Genomic DNA, 17,018 nt, shown 5'->3' on the forward strand with positions numbered 1-17,018 from the left:
GATCAAGAAAATGTGGCAAAAAGAGACAGACATTTTTTCCACCATTTTGGGTGCCACAGACTTAATCAAAAAGAACTTCCAAGTTCATCTGGATAAGTTGCCTATACACATTACATCTTATGAACTCCAGAAAGAAGCTCTATTTGGCACAATGCAAGTACTATTGCAGGTATTAGCAGTAAATGTGAGAGACTGATACCACATACCTTGGTTTAGGAGTGAGGTTCGTTCCTGTCATGGTATGCGCAAAACTAACCCATTTGGAGAAATTGCCCTGGAACTCCAAAAGAAATGGCATTCCCCTACTTCTGACAATTAAACTGGCCAAGAACCCTCCCTTCCACACATACAAAACCCCAAAGGCTGTGCCACAAGTTCCGCTTCCGAGTATGAGGAGCATTTCAACGTTGTCATATTATTTAGTGTGTCAGAAAAGTTTTCATTGCACATAATGCATAAGCGAAATGCATCTTTTTAATAAGAATTCCAAACGTTTCAGTCTGTACCAAAGCAATCCATCTTGTTGTTCAGTCATGCAATTAATCCTGCATAGACATCCGTAGTCAGCAGTATTTATGCCAGTACTGCAGCACTGACAAACATATTATTAGAACTGTTTATATTAGATCTTTTTTTAATGCTAATATTATTTTATGTTAAAATTGAAGAAATTTAGTTTACTGTTGTTTAGCATGCATGAACAACAAAGCTTTCAATACATAACTTCAAAGGTTTATGCAGAATGAGTATTTCATTATTATTAATAAAAATAACAATCATTTGTATCTTGCTTATGTTCCAAGTACTATACAGAACTTAACAGGGTACAAATCTACCAAAGAGAGAGAGAATTGTTGGAGCCTGAGAAGGCTGTTTCCATACAGAAATATCTTTTTATTTCCAGATTATACCATTTGCTTTAGAAATTAGCCTTGATTTAAGGATTAACAGCCTTGCTCTTGCAAGCATGAGAATCCATGAGTATCTACAGAGTGCACAGGGTCTTGCTTTAATGCAAAGCAGTTCACTTCAATTCCTGAAAGGCTACAAATATTAATCAGAAATGTGCATACAGTCATTTACAGATTCTGGTAATGTGCATATTTGAGTTACCCCTGAAACCCAGATTGGTTTGTGGCCTTTGAAGGACTATTACAAATGCACCTAGTCTACCAGTGCACCCCCTAAACAATCATTAAAGCCCTTCCCTTACCGATTCCTTAGCGAATTGGTAAGCAATGGGAATGCATCAAGGAAATCCCATGCAAATGAGCTGGTCGCTGCTAGCTCATTTGCATGGGATTTCCTTCCAAGCCAGTCAGCCAGCTGAGCATGCGCAGAGCAGCCAAGCGTTATGCTGGCTGCTCTGCGCATGTCAAGGACGTCCTTTATGGACATCCTTCACTGAAAGAAAAATAAAAAGTCGTCTCCATAATCGGGAGGGAGATCAAGGGGCTACCAGGAGGCTCCCGATGCTGCTGGCAGCTATCGGCAGCTTCTGCTCCAGCCGCCTTGCTCCTTTCTGTCTGCCCCGGGATGTTAGCAGCACATCTGATGCCCCTCCTCCAGGTCTCTCTCAGCCAATCACAGCGCGTTTAGCTGTCACTGGTGTCAGCTAAACGCGCTGTGATTGGCTGAGAGAGACCTGGAGGAGGGGCATAATCGAAAGAGACGTCCAAATAGTTTTTTGATTTGGACGTCCTCGCACGTCTCTCTCCGGCAGTGGTCATTACAGAAGGACACCCATCACAAAACAATCTGGGGGAAAACCGTCCAAGTGCTCGTCAGGGACGTCCTTTTTTTGTTAGTGAAGGACATCCATGTTAGGCACTTTAAAGGGACGGCCCTGACGAGCACTTGGACGTGGCTAAACAAAGGTTTCCGGCTGGTTGCTTTTTTTTGTTGTTGTTTTGAGTGAAGGACGTCCATAGAGGACGTCCCTGACGAGCACTTGGACATTTTTTTCCCAGTTTCTTTTTTTTGGGGGGGGGGGGGGGGGTTAAATTTATAGAAGTTTTTAGAGGCAAATAAATCCCGCGCAGCCCCAACGAGAGGTGCAGACCTCCTGTTAGATTTTTCACAGTTAGGCAATCGGAAAATGGTAGTTCATCTCATTACAATACGATTTATACACATTATAATACTAATTTGCTCATCTGCATTCTGTTTTCGTTAGCTGCTACCATGATAGGACAGTGCCCTTTTGTGCATAATATCAGATACAATTAGTAATGTATAATAATTGAGTAAGGGAAGAGAGAAAGAAGGTGGACTGTGATAACTGGGTGGATTGGTGGGGTAGTTTTGTAGGCTATGGGTTCACTTTGTAGGCCTTGTGGAAGAGATGTGTCTTCAGAGATTTGCGGAAGTTGGTTATTTCGTCAATAGCGTTCAAGGCTGTAGGTAGTGCATTCCACAACTGCATGCTCATGTGAGAGAAGGTGGTGGCGTGTATCAGCTTGTATTTTAGCCCTTTGCAGCTGGGGAAGTGCAGATTGAGAAATTTGCGGGATGATCTTATGGCATTTCTGGGAGGCAAGTCCACAAGGTTTAGCATGTAGATTGGGGCGTCTGCGTGAATGATTTTGTGTACAATCATGCAGGTCTTGAACGCAACGCGTTCCTTGAGTGGGAGCCAGTGAAGTTTCTCTCTTAGGGGTTTTGCACTTTCATATTTAGTTTTTCCAAATATGAGTCTGGCGGCGGTATTCTGGGCTGTTTGGAGTTTTTTGATAGTTTGTTCTTTGCAGCCAGCGTATAGTACATTACAGTAGTCCAGATGACTTATTACCATTGACTGTACCAGGGTACGGAAGATATATCTCGGGAGGAAAGGTTTTACTCTTTTGAGTTTCCACATGGAGTGGAACATTTTTTCGTTGTGTTCTTCACGTGAGTATCGAGTGTGAGTTTTCGGTCGATGGTAACTCCAAGAATTTTTAAATTTTGTGTGACTGGGAGAGAACAGTATGGTATGGTTATTGTGGAGTAGTTGTTTTTGTTGTGTTGTGAGGTGAGTACAAGACATTGCGTTTTCTCTGCGTTGAGTTCAGCTGGAATGCATCCGCCCAGCAGTGCATGATTTGGAGGCTTTGGTTGATCTCGTTGGTGTTTTCGTTTAGATCATGTTTGAATGGGATGTTTTGATTAGCTAGAAGTTTGGCTAAAGGTATCATCAGTAGGTTGAAGAGAGTTGGTGATAGGGGGGATCCTTGGGGAACTCCACAATCAGGTATCCATGGGGGTGATATGTCCTCATTCGTTGTTACTTGGAATCCTTTGAACCATTTGAGAACAGTACCTCCTACTCCGAAGTATTCTAGTATATGTAATAGTATTCCATGATTAACCATGTCGAAGGCGCTGGACATGTCGAACTGTAGGAGGAGTATGTTGTTACCAGTTGCAATTGCTTGTTTGAACGAGTTCATTGCAGATACTAGTACCGGTTCGGTGCTGTGATTTGACTGAAATCCTGATTGAGACTCGTGCAGAATCGAGTGTTTATTTAGGTAGTCAGAGAGTTGTTTCATCACTATGCCCTCCATGAGTTTGGTTATGAGCGGAATAGATGCTACTGGGCGATAGTTGGTTAGGTCCATTGTGCTTTTCTTAGCATCTTTTGGCAGCGGAGTAAGTAAGATGTTTCCTTTCTCCGTGGGAAAGAGACCATTTTGAAGCCTGTGGTTTATATGATTCGTGAGGTCTTTTTTGAATTGTTTGGGGGCGGATCTTATTAGGCTATTGGGACAGATGTCGAATTTGCATTGTGACTTGGCGTATTTTCCGAGCCATTGTGAGAATTCATCTGACAATATCGTGGCAAAGTTGGTCCATGGTCGATCTGCTGGGCTTTCCCCAGGTTTTGGATCTAGACATTCAAGGATGCTTGTGTATTCAGTGATGTTGGTAGTTATCATGAGTCGGAGCTTTATAATTTTTTCATTGAAGTAGTTCGCAAGATTAGTTGTGGATGAGGTGTTTATGTTGTTAGAGGTAACCGGTGTGGTATTTAGGAGTTTGTTTATGAGTGAGAAGAGTTTGTGTGTGTCCTTGTAGTTTGGTCCTATTTTCGTTTTATAGTATGTTCTTTTAGTTTGTCTGATAGTGTATTTGTATTTTCTTTGTAGCTGTTTCCAGTCCTTGAGTGTATGTTCGTCTTTTTTCTTGGTCCATGCTTGTTCTAATCTTCTGACCTGTGTTTTTAGTTCTTTCAATTCTTCGTTAAACCATGGTATTGAGTTTTTTCTATGTGAGGTTCTGGTTTGAAGTGGTGCTATGTTATCTAGTACTGTTCTGCATCTGTTGTCCCATTCTTGGAGAAATTGAGGCGAGTCTGTGGATGTTGTCCATTCGTCTGTATAGAATTGCTGCCAGAATGTTAGTAGGTCTATTTTGCCTCTCGTAGTATAGGTTTTTTTTCTCTTGTTTTTGTTGTCTTTTTTGTTCTCCAGCGGAGGGAGAGGTTTGCTTTGTACTCATCGGACCATGGCGTGGCTATCCACTTTGTGTCTATGAGTGTTATCATGGTCCTCCATTCACCAACAGATGCCTTTCCTTGCTTATACTATTTCACACAGTCTTGCCTATGTCTCCTCTCATCCCACCTAAAAGTCAGAGAGCTGGGAATCTAAGTCCAAATATATCCCTACCAGGAGCTCAGTCTGATCCCCCACTTCTCTCCAAAATTCTCCTATTTTTATACAGGCCCATCATGTATGATTAAATTAATCCGTTTGTCTGATTGCACATTAATAAGAGCCACAGCAGAAACTGAAGGAACAGATCCCCAGTTTTAGTGTGAAATGAGTTACCCATTGGGAAGGAAAGGAATCATGAGAAGGAGGTAGGGATCTGGATATGGGATTTAGTCCAAGGTGTACTAGGTTGGATACGTATTGACTATCTGTTTAAATATAAGGGGTCAGATCTGGATGTTGGCTGATATAGATTATATTTGTAGCAAGACATATATATACTGCTCACTTGAATTGGTGCAATCATCCTAAAGTAATAAAAATAAAAAAAAAAGAGGTGGGAATATATTGCTGATGCTTCAGACTGCTCACTTCTTTCTCTAGTTCTCTTGCTTGCTGCTCAGTTCTTCTAGTCACTGTTTGTAGATTTGTGAAATCAGAACAGAAACTTGGCTCATAAATTTTTAAACTGACAGTTGTGGGAACGGGCAATGGGAGGGGAAGGAGAAGACGTATGTAATAGTGGATGCAAAAAAGAAGGAGAGGAGAGGTTGAGGTGGGAGAAGGCAAAAGGAGGTGGAAAAGAGAAAAATGGGACAAGGGAAAGGACAGAAAAGGGAGAAACAGTACAACCCATTCCCAATCAAATGACTTCTGCTTCTTAGTACCCCATGTCTAACCATTCACCCTAGAGGCCTTTGCTTCTCCAGCGTGCCTCCCCTCCCCACCCAGCAATGTTCCTTCAGAGCCCGAATAAGTGCAGTGCCCATATTAAGCTACATAAAACTTTCAACAGTAAAAACCCACCAAGTTGGTTTTTCTGAAATTTAGCATATTAACAGGAGCAAAACCATCAGTGCATATATACTTCTATACATAAAAGGGGGTATCTTAATGAAAAATAAAATTAATAATTTCTTTGTACATATCTGTGGTGAGACTTTACCTTGGGCATTGGGTATGTTTCTGGAAACCGCTTTTATTAAAGTCATTTATAAGGTAGAAGCAAATCTAAGGAGAAGAATAAAAATGATTCACAGACTGTGCTGTAAGTTTTATATGGAGAGACATAATGGTAGAAGAATATAGTGAAAAGAGATTTGATAGAAACAGGAAAATTATATAAATAAGCTTCAATAGAAGTGTTGTGCTATAGAACTGAACACAACATCCACAGACTCGCCTGAATTTCTCCAAGAATGGGACAACAGATGCAGAACAGTACTAGATAACATAGCACAACAAGAATGTGAGAAAATACTTTTTGACTGAGAGTGTAGTGGACACCTGGAATGGACTTTTAGCAGAGATGGTAGTACTCAAAACAGAGAGGTCAGACCAAAGGAATCCAGCTAACAGAACAATGGAATGAGGAAGACCAGAGAAAATGAGTGTGATCTGATGGTTGAGCAGTAGGCATACACAGAAGGTAGACTTAAAGGCAGTGGTGTGCTGGAGCCGGCTCACACCAGCTCGCAAGAGCTGGTTGTTAAATATTTTGGCATCTTGCGAGCTGGTTGTTGTGCGAGTGCGAGCCGGCATGCCTCTCCCCCCTACCCGCGAGCTGCAGGGTCACAGACTCTCACCTGCCTGCCCTCAACTCCCCGATAGCCCTCCTTTCCTTCCTGCCGCCACCCTTCATTTAAATATTTTATTTTACCTCAAGTCGCCGTGGCGGCACTAAAAGCAGCAGGCTCGCCTCGCCTCCAGCCTTCCCTTCCCTTCCCTCTCAGTGTCCCGCCCTCGCGAAAACAGGAAATACATCAGCCGAGCCTGCTGCTTTCAGTGCCGCCACCGCGACTTGAGGTAAAATAAAATATTTAAATTCAGGGCGGCGGCAGGAAGGAAAGGAGGGCTATCGGGGAGCTGAGGGCGGGCAGGTGAGAGATAAATTTGAGGAGAAATAAAATCTTTTTCTGACCAGACTGCTGATACTGGTCTCATAAAGGTTTGTAGAGAAACAACCGCTATGTCACTGAATTAAAAAAAAAAGGAAGCAAACCTCTCAAAAGCTTTTCATAAATGCATTACATTTGTCTGACAAAAGCAATCACATACAACTTTGTTTGCTGGCCTTCACTTCAATGTGTACAGCTGGATTAACACAGCAAACACATTATCCAATAAATGCGAGAAGCTAAAAAGTAAATATATAAATGTAGATATCTTGAGGCTGCAGGGCAACAGTTTGTTACAGTGCTGATTCAATATCAATTTCATTGTTCTGCTGCAATTTATTTCCAATTCAAGGTACAGAAGAACAAAAGAATAGCCATACTAGGTCAGACCAATGGTCCATGTAGCCCAGTATCCTGCTTCCAACAGTTGCCAATCCAGGTCACAAGTACTTGGAAGAAATCCAAATAGTCATCATAAAAATAAAAGGGGAAAGCAAGAACAAGTGGCAATGCAAAAACATTTGTTTCAACTAACACATCCTATAAGAGAAACACTAAAAGACAGAGAGGCATCAGATAAATATATAAAGTGGGCTATCTGATCTCTTATAGCCCCAGCTATTTCAGATCCAAGCTCCTCTTAGTTAATCAATCACTTGCCGCAAAGCTTTTAGTGCCTATTACAATTTTTACAATTTTGAGCATTCCGCCAGGATGTGGCTCGTTAGTGAGCATTGAAGATTTTGCTTTTCCAATCCCCCGAGGCAGGTCTGTTTTGACTGAATCACCTTTTCTAGCATATAGGGCGTTAGGAGCTTCATTGAGATTTACGCAGCCCAGTTACCGCTGTTTGCGGTTTTGAGATAAATAGCTGCTGTTTTATTATTCTTCAAATTTAACTGAAATTGTTTTAGTTAATAACATTTTTTTGTGAGACATCTTTCATCCTGCCATATAAAGCTCCGCTGTGTGTGGGAGTTCAGCCACCACAATGAGCAAGGAAGGCAAAAGCGTTCTTTCCAGGCACTTTCAGAACACTTATTCAAGTTTTCTAATAATTTTTGGAGATCTGATGACTTGATAAATAGTTGCTGAATATACTTGGAAGCTCAGAGGCGACAGAACATGGGTTTGAAAATGACCAAACAATAATAAAATGGAGCATTGACAAATTCATGACAGAATAGCAAAATCAAATGCTGTCACCTCCATCCTTCACCAATGAAAAAATTTTTTTAATCACCTATTCCACTTTTGCAGTCCCTGTCTCCAAGTCGCAAGCTGGAATTGATTCCGTGATCTAAATATGACTGATCAATCTTGCTAAAGCATCAAGTAGTTAATAGGATTAGGGTGCAGTTGGATGGTGAATAATTAAGCATGAAAATTTAAGGTGTATTGTTTCCCATTTTGTCCAAAGCAACTCGAGTCCGTTGAGAGATAGTCGCATGTAAAGTGTAAATAACAAAGGGGTCCTTCTACTAAAGTGCGCTGAAATGTGGGCTTAGTGTGTGCTAATGCGGAACTTCCTGCAAGCTAAGCCCAGATTTACTACAGCACATTTTTAGAGCATTTTCTTTTTTTTTTTTTTTTTCAGGTCATGCATTAATGTTTGCATTAGGACATAGTACCTACAAAAAATTAATGCAGGAGCACTTACTACCTCCTAGTTAGCAGGCACTAAGCGCTCCTGCATTAACCAGTTAGTGTGCAGTAATCCCAGCATGCTAGCTGGTTAACTCTTCTATGCCCATGTCACATCTCTTCCAAAATATATTTTTTAAAATATAGTTAACACATGGTTACTGCAAAACCTTCTAGTTTCCTTGCCTCTGATCATCCCTCCTCTGATCACCATCTTATAACTTTCACACTTAAATCTCCTCCCTCCCAGTCCCGTCCTATCCTATCTAATTTATCTAGGAATCTTCACGATATTGACCCTTCATCTCTCTCCTCCCATGTTTCAAACCTCCTCTCTACTGTGGCACCATCCACGTCTGTCAACGAGGCTGTTTCTTCTTACAACAATACTCTATCCTCTGCCTTAGACACTCTTGCACCTTTGATGACCCGCCCTGTAAGGCGTACAAAACCCCAACCTTGGCTGACTTCTAATATCCGCTACCTACGTTCCTGCACCCGCTCCGCCGAACGCCTCTGGCGGAAATCTCGGGTCCTTGCTGATTTCTTACACTTTAAGTTCATGCTGACCTCCTTCCAATCTGCTCTTTCACGTGCCAAACAGGATTATTATATCCAACTGACCAACTCTCTTGGCTCTAATCCTCGACTTCTCTTCACCACATTGAACTCTCTCCTCAAGGTGCCCCCTCCCCCAACTCCCCCTTCATTATCTCCTCAGACCCTTGCTGAATTCTTTCACGACAAGGTTCAAAAGATAAACCTTGCTTTCTCTACCTCACCAGCTCTCCCTCCACTAGTCCGTTCCCCTCTCTCTCCTTCCCCTCTTTCCCTTTCCTCCTTTCCTGAAGTTACTATTGAGGAAACTACACTTCTCCTTTCTTCCTCAAAATGTACCACCTGTTCCTCTGATCCCATTCCCACCCACCTTCTTAATGCCATCTCTCCTACTCTTATTCCTTTTATCTGTCACATTCTCAACCTCTCACTTTCCACTGCGACTGTCCCTGCTGCCTTTAAACATGCTGTGGTCACACCTCTCCTTAAGAAGCCTTCACTTGACCCTACTTGTCCCTCTAATTACCGACCCATCTCCCTCCTTCCTTTTCTCTCCAAATTACTTGAGCGTGCTGTTCACCGCCGCTGCCTTGATTTTCTCTCCTCACATGCTATTCTTGACCCACTACAATCTGGTTTTCGCCCTCTCCACTCAACCGAAACTGCGCTTACTAAAGTCTCCAATGACCTATTACTGGCTAAATCCAGAGGTCAATATTCCATCCTCATTCTTCTTGATCTTTCCGCTGCTTTTGACACTGTCGATCACAGCATACTTCTCGATACCCTGTCCTCACTTGGATTCCAGGGCTCTGTCCTTTCCTGGTTCTCTTCCTACCTCTCCCTCCGCACCTTTAGTGTTCACTCTGGTGGATCCTCTTCTACTTCTATCCCTCTGCCTGTCGGCGTACCTCAGGGTTCTGTTCTTGGTCCCCTCCTCTTTTCTATCTACACTTCTTCCCTTGGCTCATTAATCTCATCCCATGGCTTTTCCTACCATCTCTATGCTGATGACTCCCAAATCTACCTTTCTACCCCTGATATCTCACCTTGCATCCAAACCAAAGTTTCAGCGTGCTTGTCTGGCATTGCTGTCTGGATGTCTCAACGCCACCTGAAATTAAATATGACCAAAACCGAGCTTCTCATTTTCCCCCCCAAACCCACCTCCCCGCTCCCCCCGTTTTCTATTTCTGTTGATGGCTCTCTCATTCTCCCTGTCTCCTCAGCTCGAAACCTTGGGGTCATCTTTGACTCTTCTCTCTCCTTCTCTGCTCATATCCAGCAGATTGCCAAGACCTGTCGTTTCTTTCTTTACAACATCCGTAAAATCCGCCCCTTTCTTTCCGAGCACTCTACCAAAACCCTCATCCACACCCTTGTCACCTCTCGTTTAGACTACTGCAATCTGCTTCTTGCTGGCCTCCCACGTAGTCACCGCTCCCCTCTCCAGTCGGTTCAAAACTCTGCTGCCCGTCTCATCTTCCGCCAGGGTCGCTTTACTCATACTACCCCTCTCCTCAAGACCCTTCACTGGCTCCCTATCCGTTTTCGCATCCTGTTCAAACTTCTTCTACTAACCTATAAATGTATTCACTCTGCTGCTCCCCAGTATCTCTCCACACTCGTCCTTCCCTACACCCCTTCCCGTGCACTCTGCTCCATGGATAAATCCTTCTTATCTGTTCCCTTCTCCACTACTGCCAACTCCAGACTTCGCGCCTTCTGTCTCGCTGCACCCTACGCCTGGAATAAACTTCCTGAGCCCCTACGTCTTGCCCCATCCTTGGCCACCTTTAAATCTAGACTGAAAGCCCACCTCTTTAACATTGCTTTTGACTCGTAACCACTCGCCTCCACCTACCCTCCTCTCTTCCTTCCCGTTCACATTAATTGATTTGATTTGCTTACTTTATTTATTTTTTGTCTATTAGATTGTAAGCTCTTTGAGCAGGGACTGTCTTCCTTCTATGTTTGTGCAGCGCTGTGCATGCCTTGTAGCGCTATAGAAATGCTAAATAGTAGTAGTAGTAGTAGTAGTAACACATATCGCAGTAAGCCATTTTTCCACACGAAGAGCCCAATATTCAATGCTGTTTAACTAGCCAGGAATGGCTCCCGGCCAGTTAAATAGCACGTAGCCAGCTAAGCGCTAATATTCATTGAGAGATAGCCGGTTATCTCTACTGAATGTTAGCACAAAGTGGCTAGCCGCTAACAGGTATGCTGCACGACTTAGCCATCTAATTGCAAATTTTCAGTGCTAAACTGGCTAAGTTGAGCGGTTAAGATAGGCCTGCTATTTAAGCGACCTATCTGTAACTGCTATTAACATAACCGGCTAGCGCTGAATACTCACTTAGCCGGTTAAGTTACTGTGGCCAAAACTGCAACCAAATATTCAAGACCAGTCACTGGATATGGCCTGGCATTGAATATCTGGGGTTAGCGCCAACAGTGGCAGCTAACTGCGCTGCCTGCCAAATATCAGGTGGTAAATTTATTTATTAGGATTTATTTACTGCCTTTTTGAAGGAAGTTACTCAAAGTGGTGTACAATAAGAATAAATCAAACATGAGCAATAGACAATTACAGCAGTAAAAATATTCAAATAACAATACAAAGTATGGCATAGTATACTACTTCTCTATTTTTCCTTTAATTGGGTTCCTTGGTGTACTATAATCTATGATCTCTCCCTTACCCAAGGATCTTCAGATATGTTAACCAGGACCACCAATAATATAATATATATTATATTATTAATATATTTAATTAATTAATATTATATTATAATATATTATAATATATTATAATTATTAATATTATTAATATTAATATCTATATTATTTATTTAACAATCTGACCTCAACACCTCCACCCCTGGTCTATCACCAATTGGTGAAACGGAACCTTAATTAGAGGATTCCAGGGACTTTGTGGGGTTATTATTATCATAGGTCCTTAATATCCAATTATCATAATTTTAAACCATGCTGGGAAAAAACTCAACTCGAGAAAAACCTAAGCAGGACAAAATAATGATCCTTCTATATATTAGCTGTCCTGTGTCAACACATAGTATCCATCATACATCAAAAATCTTTCTGCCTTCGCAAAATGCTTTTTTATCTCACATCCCAATATACTCATTAATCTACTAGTTCTACATAACCACACTATATATTATTAGTGGTCCTGGTTAACACATCTGAAGATCCTTGGGTAAGAGAGAGATCATAGATTATAGTATACTACTTACAATGTCAACATAATACGTAATAGAACATTTTAATTGACAGTGTAGGGTATAAGCAAAGATGGAACATATAGATAGATCAGAGAGTAAGAGGAGTTAGATTGAATGAGTTGTAGACGTTTTATAGATCTGAATAAAGAGAATTACAGTAGTCTAATTGGAAAGAAGAGATTCCATAAAAGGACTGAGAGTGAAAGCGATGTAGTGCAAAAAAGTGTGGAATGAAGAACGGAATTGATTTGATGCTTAAACGACAACTTAGAATCAAAAATCACGCCCAGAATTTTGATGGTATCTTAATAAGGGAGAAGAAGATGGACCATCTATAGTGGGTGGTGGGGGAGGAGCAACCCCAGGGTTAGGGAAAGAAGTGGATTCACATTTAGAGATAGTGTTGGGCCCTATCTGGGACTTTGGCAGTGCCAGGAAGTTAACCGGGTATGGCTGCTAGTGCCGTACATGCTTGGGACTGCTTTTTATGCTTTTACAGGTCTTAACCATAGTTCTATATGCCCGACTAGCTATGTGGGCACTGACACTGAATATCATAACTCCCAGATGGATCCCTAGACTGCCCTGGCACTAACTGGAGTGTTGTGGCAGTCAGAGTGGATATTCAGTGATTCATCTAGTTAAATACTGCTGAATACCAGCATGATGTAACTGGGCAGGAGCTTCTCCTTCTGGGTTAAATGCTTTGAATATTGGCCCTAAAAGTTTTTAAATGGATGCTGTATAGGCTCAAAAATACTCAGTTGTCTTACATGATAAAATGTGATGCACTGTGTAAGACAGAGAAGGTTATTGGATCTCAACACACTTGTTTTCTAGTAGAGCAATGCTTTACCAGAGAATGGAGGTTCTGCCTCTGGCCATACCCCACACCTGCCCACTGCACAACAATAATTCTGTCCCCAATGACTGTAGTAAAGTTAATCACAGTTTGTTTTGTTTGTATTTTTGGAATCACTTTCCCATATACTTCACTAAAAGGTATTAGTGTTTGGTCCTGCTCATTTAAATGTGAGTTCAATCAGTCATTAAGTGGTAATGTTTCCCCAGCAGTTTCTCAATTTTACGATAAAAGGATTATTTTTTTGATGTCTTATTAGCTGAAAATCATTTCTCTTTGCTTGAAACATCCTTTAATTAAAAGTAAGTATTTTAACAAAAATAAAACTGGTAAATTTAGTGAGTATTGTGGCCTCCAAGTAGATCATGTCACTTTTGCTCTGCAGAGAATCTTTTCCCCTCTGCTTTTGGCTAAGAGGAATCGCAGATTCATTGCTGGTTACCCCCCACACCCTACTTTAACTGTGAGCTGGAAGAAAAATGTCCTCATTTTCTTATGTCATGTTTGTCATTTCTTTTTGTGTGTAGCTCCTCAGAGGAATTTTGAGATTGCCTTCAAGATGTTTGATCTTAATGGAGATGGAGAAGTTGACTTGGAAGAATTTGAGCAGGTAATTTTTTTTTCTATCTTCCTATCCTCTGTACATGCCTTTATTTCACCCAGTAGCTCTTTCTTTCTCCTTTTTCTTCCTACTCAATTGGAATGAATGCTGGAATTCTGCTATCATGGGCCCTTATTTGCAAACCACTAGGGGATTTTTCCCCTATTTTAATCTTTCCATGGTTCTAGACTGGTCATTGCATCAACAGTCCTGAAAGTTTGTCTGAAAGGGGGTAGTGTCAGAAATTGATCTGCAAAAAGTGTGTAAGGGACTGCAGCATTGATTCATGAGAGTGAGAGCTCTGGTTTGAGTAAGGTAGAAACTGTTACTGATTGTCTTTGTGCTGATGGCCCAGTGAATGTTTCTTTAAAGAATTGTTAATGTTTTTGGTTTGAACTGTAATGAATTTGGTGTTATATTTTAAATCACATGGTGAATGCATCTTGACTAAAGACGTTCATTTAAACTGGCTTCAGTTGTGCTTTTCTTGCTAGGTCTTGTTTAGAGAGAAGGGAATAGTTAAGAGACTTTAGATCCCCAGAAGCAGGGAGCAGTGTAGGTTTTAGTGAGGCTACAGGAAAACTGTGGAAGTGATTGCCATAACCTACATGAGGAGCTTCTCTATCACTGTATCCATCACTTCACTTTTGCTTGTACCAATGCTAGCCTATTAATCAACATCCATTCTTTGACAGACAATCTATGGGTTTAAAGGCATCCAGTATAGAGGATGCCACTGAGTGAAGAAATTGGATGTAGTCTACATAAATGCAGTAATGAGCTTCTAGTTCAGCCAATACATGCATGTGGGGAGCCAAACAGGGTTGCCGAGAGGGGGAGGGCGGGGGAGCCTGGTACAGGGGAGGCTTCCAGAGGCAGGCAGAAGGTTCTGCTACTTTGGTATGTCTCTGTACTGCTCCTGTGTGATTGCACCTGGGACCCAGGTGATTGCGTTAACATGATTACCAAGGTCCCAGCACATAGGAACAGGAAAGTGCCAGACCGAGAGAGGAGCAGACACAGGAAGGTAAGGGGTGCATGGGGCAGTGGCAGCCCGAGTGGAAGGGGGGCAGTTGCCCTGCCCTGGGCCTGGCTTTGTCTCTTGACAGCCCTGGAGCCAAATAAAGATTAAATAAGATCACCGATAAGGCAGACTCCTGAGGTACACTTCTTTCAAAGGGGTACCTAGTTAAAACAAATATTTCCCAGTCTTGCTGACTCCTATTTGGAGGGGAGAGGGAAAGAAAAAATATTTAATCACAATCTCATAAGAACATAAGCATTGCCATACTGGGACAGACTGAAGATCCATCAAGCCCAGCATCCTGTTTCCAATAGTGCCCAATTCAGGTTACAAGTACCTGGAAAGATCTGAAAATAGTACAATATATTTTATGCTGCTTATCCTAGAAATAAGCAGTGGATTTTCCCCAAGTCCATCTTAATAATGTGGAACCTTGCATTACGTAGCTATAGTTTGGGTTCCTTTTTCTCACTTGCATTACTGTGCACTTGCTCACATTAAATGTCATCTGCCATTTGGATGCCCAGTCTCCCAGTCTCATAAGGTCCTCTTGTAATTTTTAACAATCCTTTTGTGAATTAACAACTTTGAATAACTTTGTGTTGTCATCAAATTTAATTACCTCACTAGTTACTTCCATCTCTAGATCATTTATAAATATGTTAAGAACCCCACTATCTACCCTTCTCCATTGAGAATACTGACCATATAACCCCACTCTCTGTTTTCTTTTAACCTGCTTTTAATCCACAATAGAACACTACCTCCTATCCCATCTCAGTCATCCTCATTGCCTCCAGTTCTGCCTTCAGCGGCAAAAGGAAGCAAATTCTTCAGTCTGTTCAGAACTCTGCTGCACGTCTCATATTCCGCCAGAACCGATATACTCATATCACCCCTCTCCTCAGGTCACTTCACTGGCTTCCGATCAGATACCGCATTCAATTCAAGCTTCTCCTTCTTACCTACAAATGCACTCAGTCTGCTGCCCCTCACTACCTCTCTACCCTCATCTCCCCTTACGTTCCCGCCCGTAACCTCCGTTCACAGGATAAATCCCTCCTCTCAGTACCCTTCTCCACCACCGCCAACTCCAGGCTCCGCTCATTCTGCCTCGCCTCACCCTATGCTTGGAACAACCTTCCTGAACCCTTACGCCAAGCCCCCTCCCTGCCCGTCTTCAAGTCTTTGCTTAAAGCCCACCTCTTCAATGCTGCGTTCGGCACCTAACCCTTACCGTTCAGTGAATCCAGACTGCCCCAATTTGACTGCCCCTATCGGACCGACCGTTCACTTGTCTATTAGATTGTAAGCTCTTTGAGCAGGGACTGTCTCTCTTTGTTAAATTGTACAGCGCTGCGTAACCCTAGTAGCGCTCTAGAAATGTTAAGTAGTAGTAGTTTAAAAAAAAAAAAAAGGTACTTGCATCCTTTTGCCATTGCAGGGCAATGTTGAGCTCAGAGAATCTTATCTTTAAAAATCCTCATTACTTCCAATTGAGCTCAGAGAATCTTATGTTTCAAAAGTATCAAAAGCAGACAAAAATATCTATTAAGACAAAATTATATTTAAGTCCATGATCACTGCCCTGATTAATTGAACAAATAAACCTTTCCTAAAGATGGGAAAACTGTAGAGCAAGAGGCCATGAAATAAAGCTGAAAGGAAGAAAATTTTAAAACATCAGGATGTGGTTACAGCGGTTAGTATATCTGGGTTTAAAAAAGGTTTGGACAAGATCCTGGAGGAAAAGTCCATAGTCTGCTATTGAAATAGGGTGAAAGCTACTGCTTGCCCTGGGATCCAGTAGCATGGAATCTTGCTACTAATTCAGTTTATAACAGGTACTTGTGACCTGGATTGGCCATTGTTGGAAACAGGATACTGGGCTAGATGGACCATTGGTCTGACCCAGTATGGCTATTCTTATGTTCTTAAATATATTTTAACAGAAAGGATGGTGGATGCTTGGAATGTCTTCCTGGAAGAGGTGGTAGGGATAAAAACAATGATGGCGTTCAAAAACGCATGGGACAAACAGAGAGGATAGCTATATAGCAAGATGATGGAATCAAAATATAGAGCATTTCTGCTCACAGCAAATCATAAATGAATTACACATTTCAAAAAAGCATGAGCAGTAGTTACAATCTTAGACAAAAGGTGGGAGGATTACCTGTATGAGATGTGTTTTTTAGGAATAAAAGGCTGCTTGTATCACCTCCCAAATTAGTACTCCCCAACCACCCACAATTTAAGGAGAGAGATAAAAGACTATGATGGCCAGCATATGAGAGAGGCAATTCTTTAATTTTAAGATCAAATACAAATGCTAGTTTCTCATGGGGAGCATGGGGGACCCAAACATGTGGTCTACCTCCGCCTCTCCCCAACGTAATGCTCTGATACAGCTGTTTTTATACCTTTTGTGTTAAGCAAGGCTTTAGCACTTATCTTCCTGAGAAATCATTCTGTCTTCTATT

At 41.8% G+C, this 17,018-nt stretch overlaps 1 protein-coding gene across 5 annotated transcripts in view; it reads left to right on the forward strand.

The window, feature by feature from the left end:
* MICU1 (mitochondrial calcium uptake 1) overlaps nucleotides 1-17,018 on the forward strand; it is a 407,340-nt gene that overhangs the window by 305,535 nt on the left and 84,787 nt on the right. For all 5 annotated transcript variants that reach the window (XM_030203485.1, XM_030203487.1, XM_030203486.1 and 2 more), the window contains one exon: nucleotides 13,438-13,520. In XM_030203485.1, the coding sequence (XP_030059345.1) occupies nucleotides 13,438-13,520 (83 nt within the window). The remainder of the gene's footprint in view (nucleotides 1-13,437; nucleotides 13,521-17,018) is intronic.

The sequence above is a fragment of the Microcaecilia unicolor genome, chromosome 5 (genome assembly GCF_901765095.1).
Source record: "Microcaecilia unicolor chromosome 5, aMicUni1.1, whole genome shotgun sequence".
NCBI classification, from domain to species: Eukaryota; Metazoa; Chordata; class Amphibia; order Gymnophiona; family Siphonopidae; genus Microcaecilia; species Microcaecilia unicolor.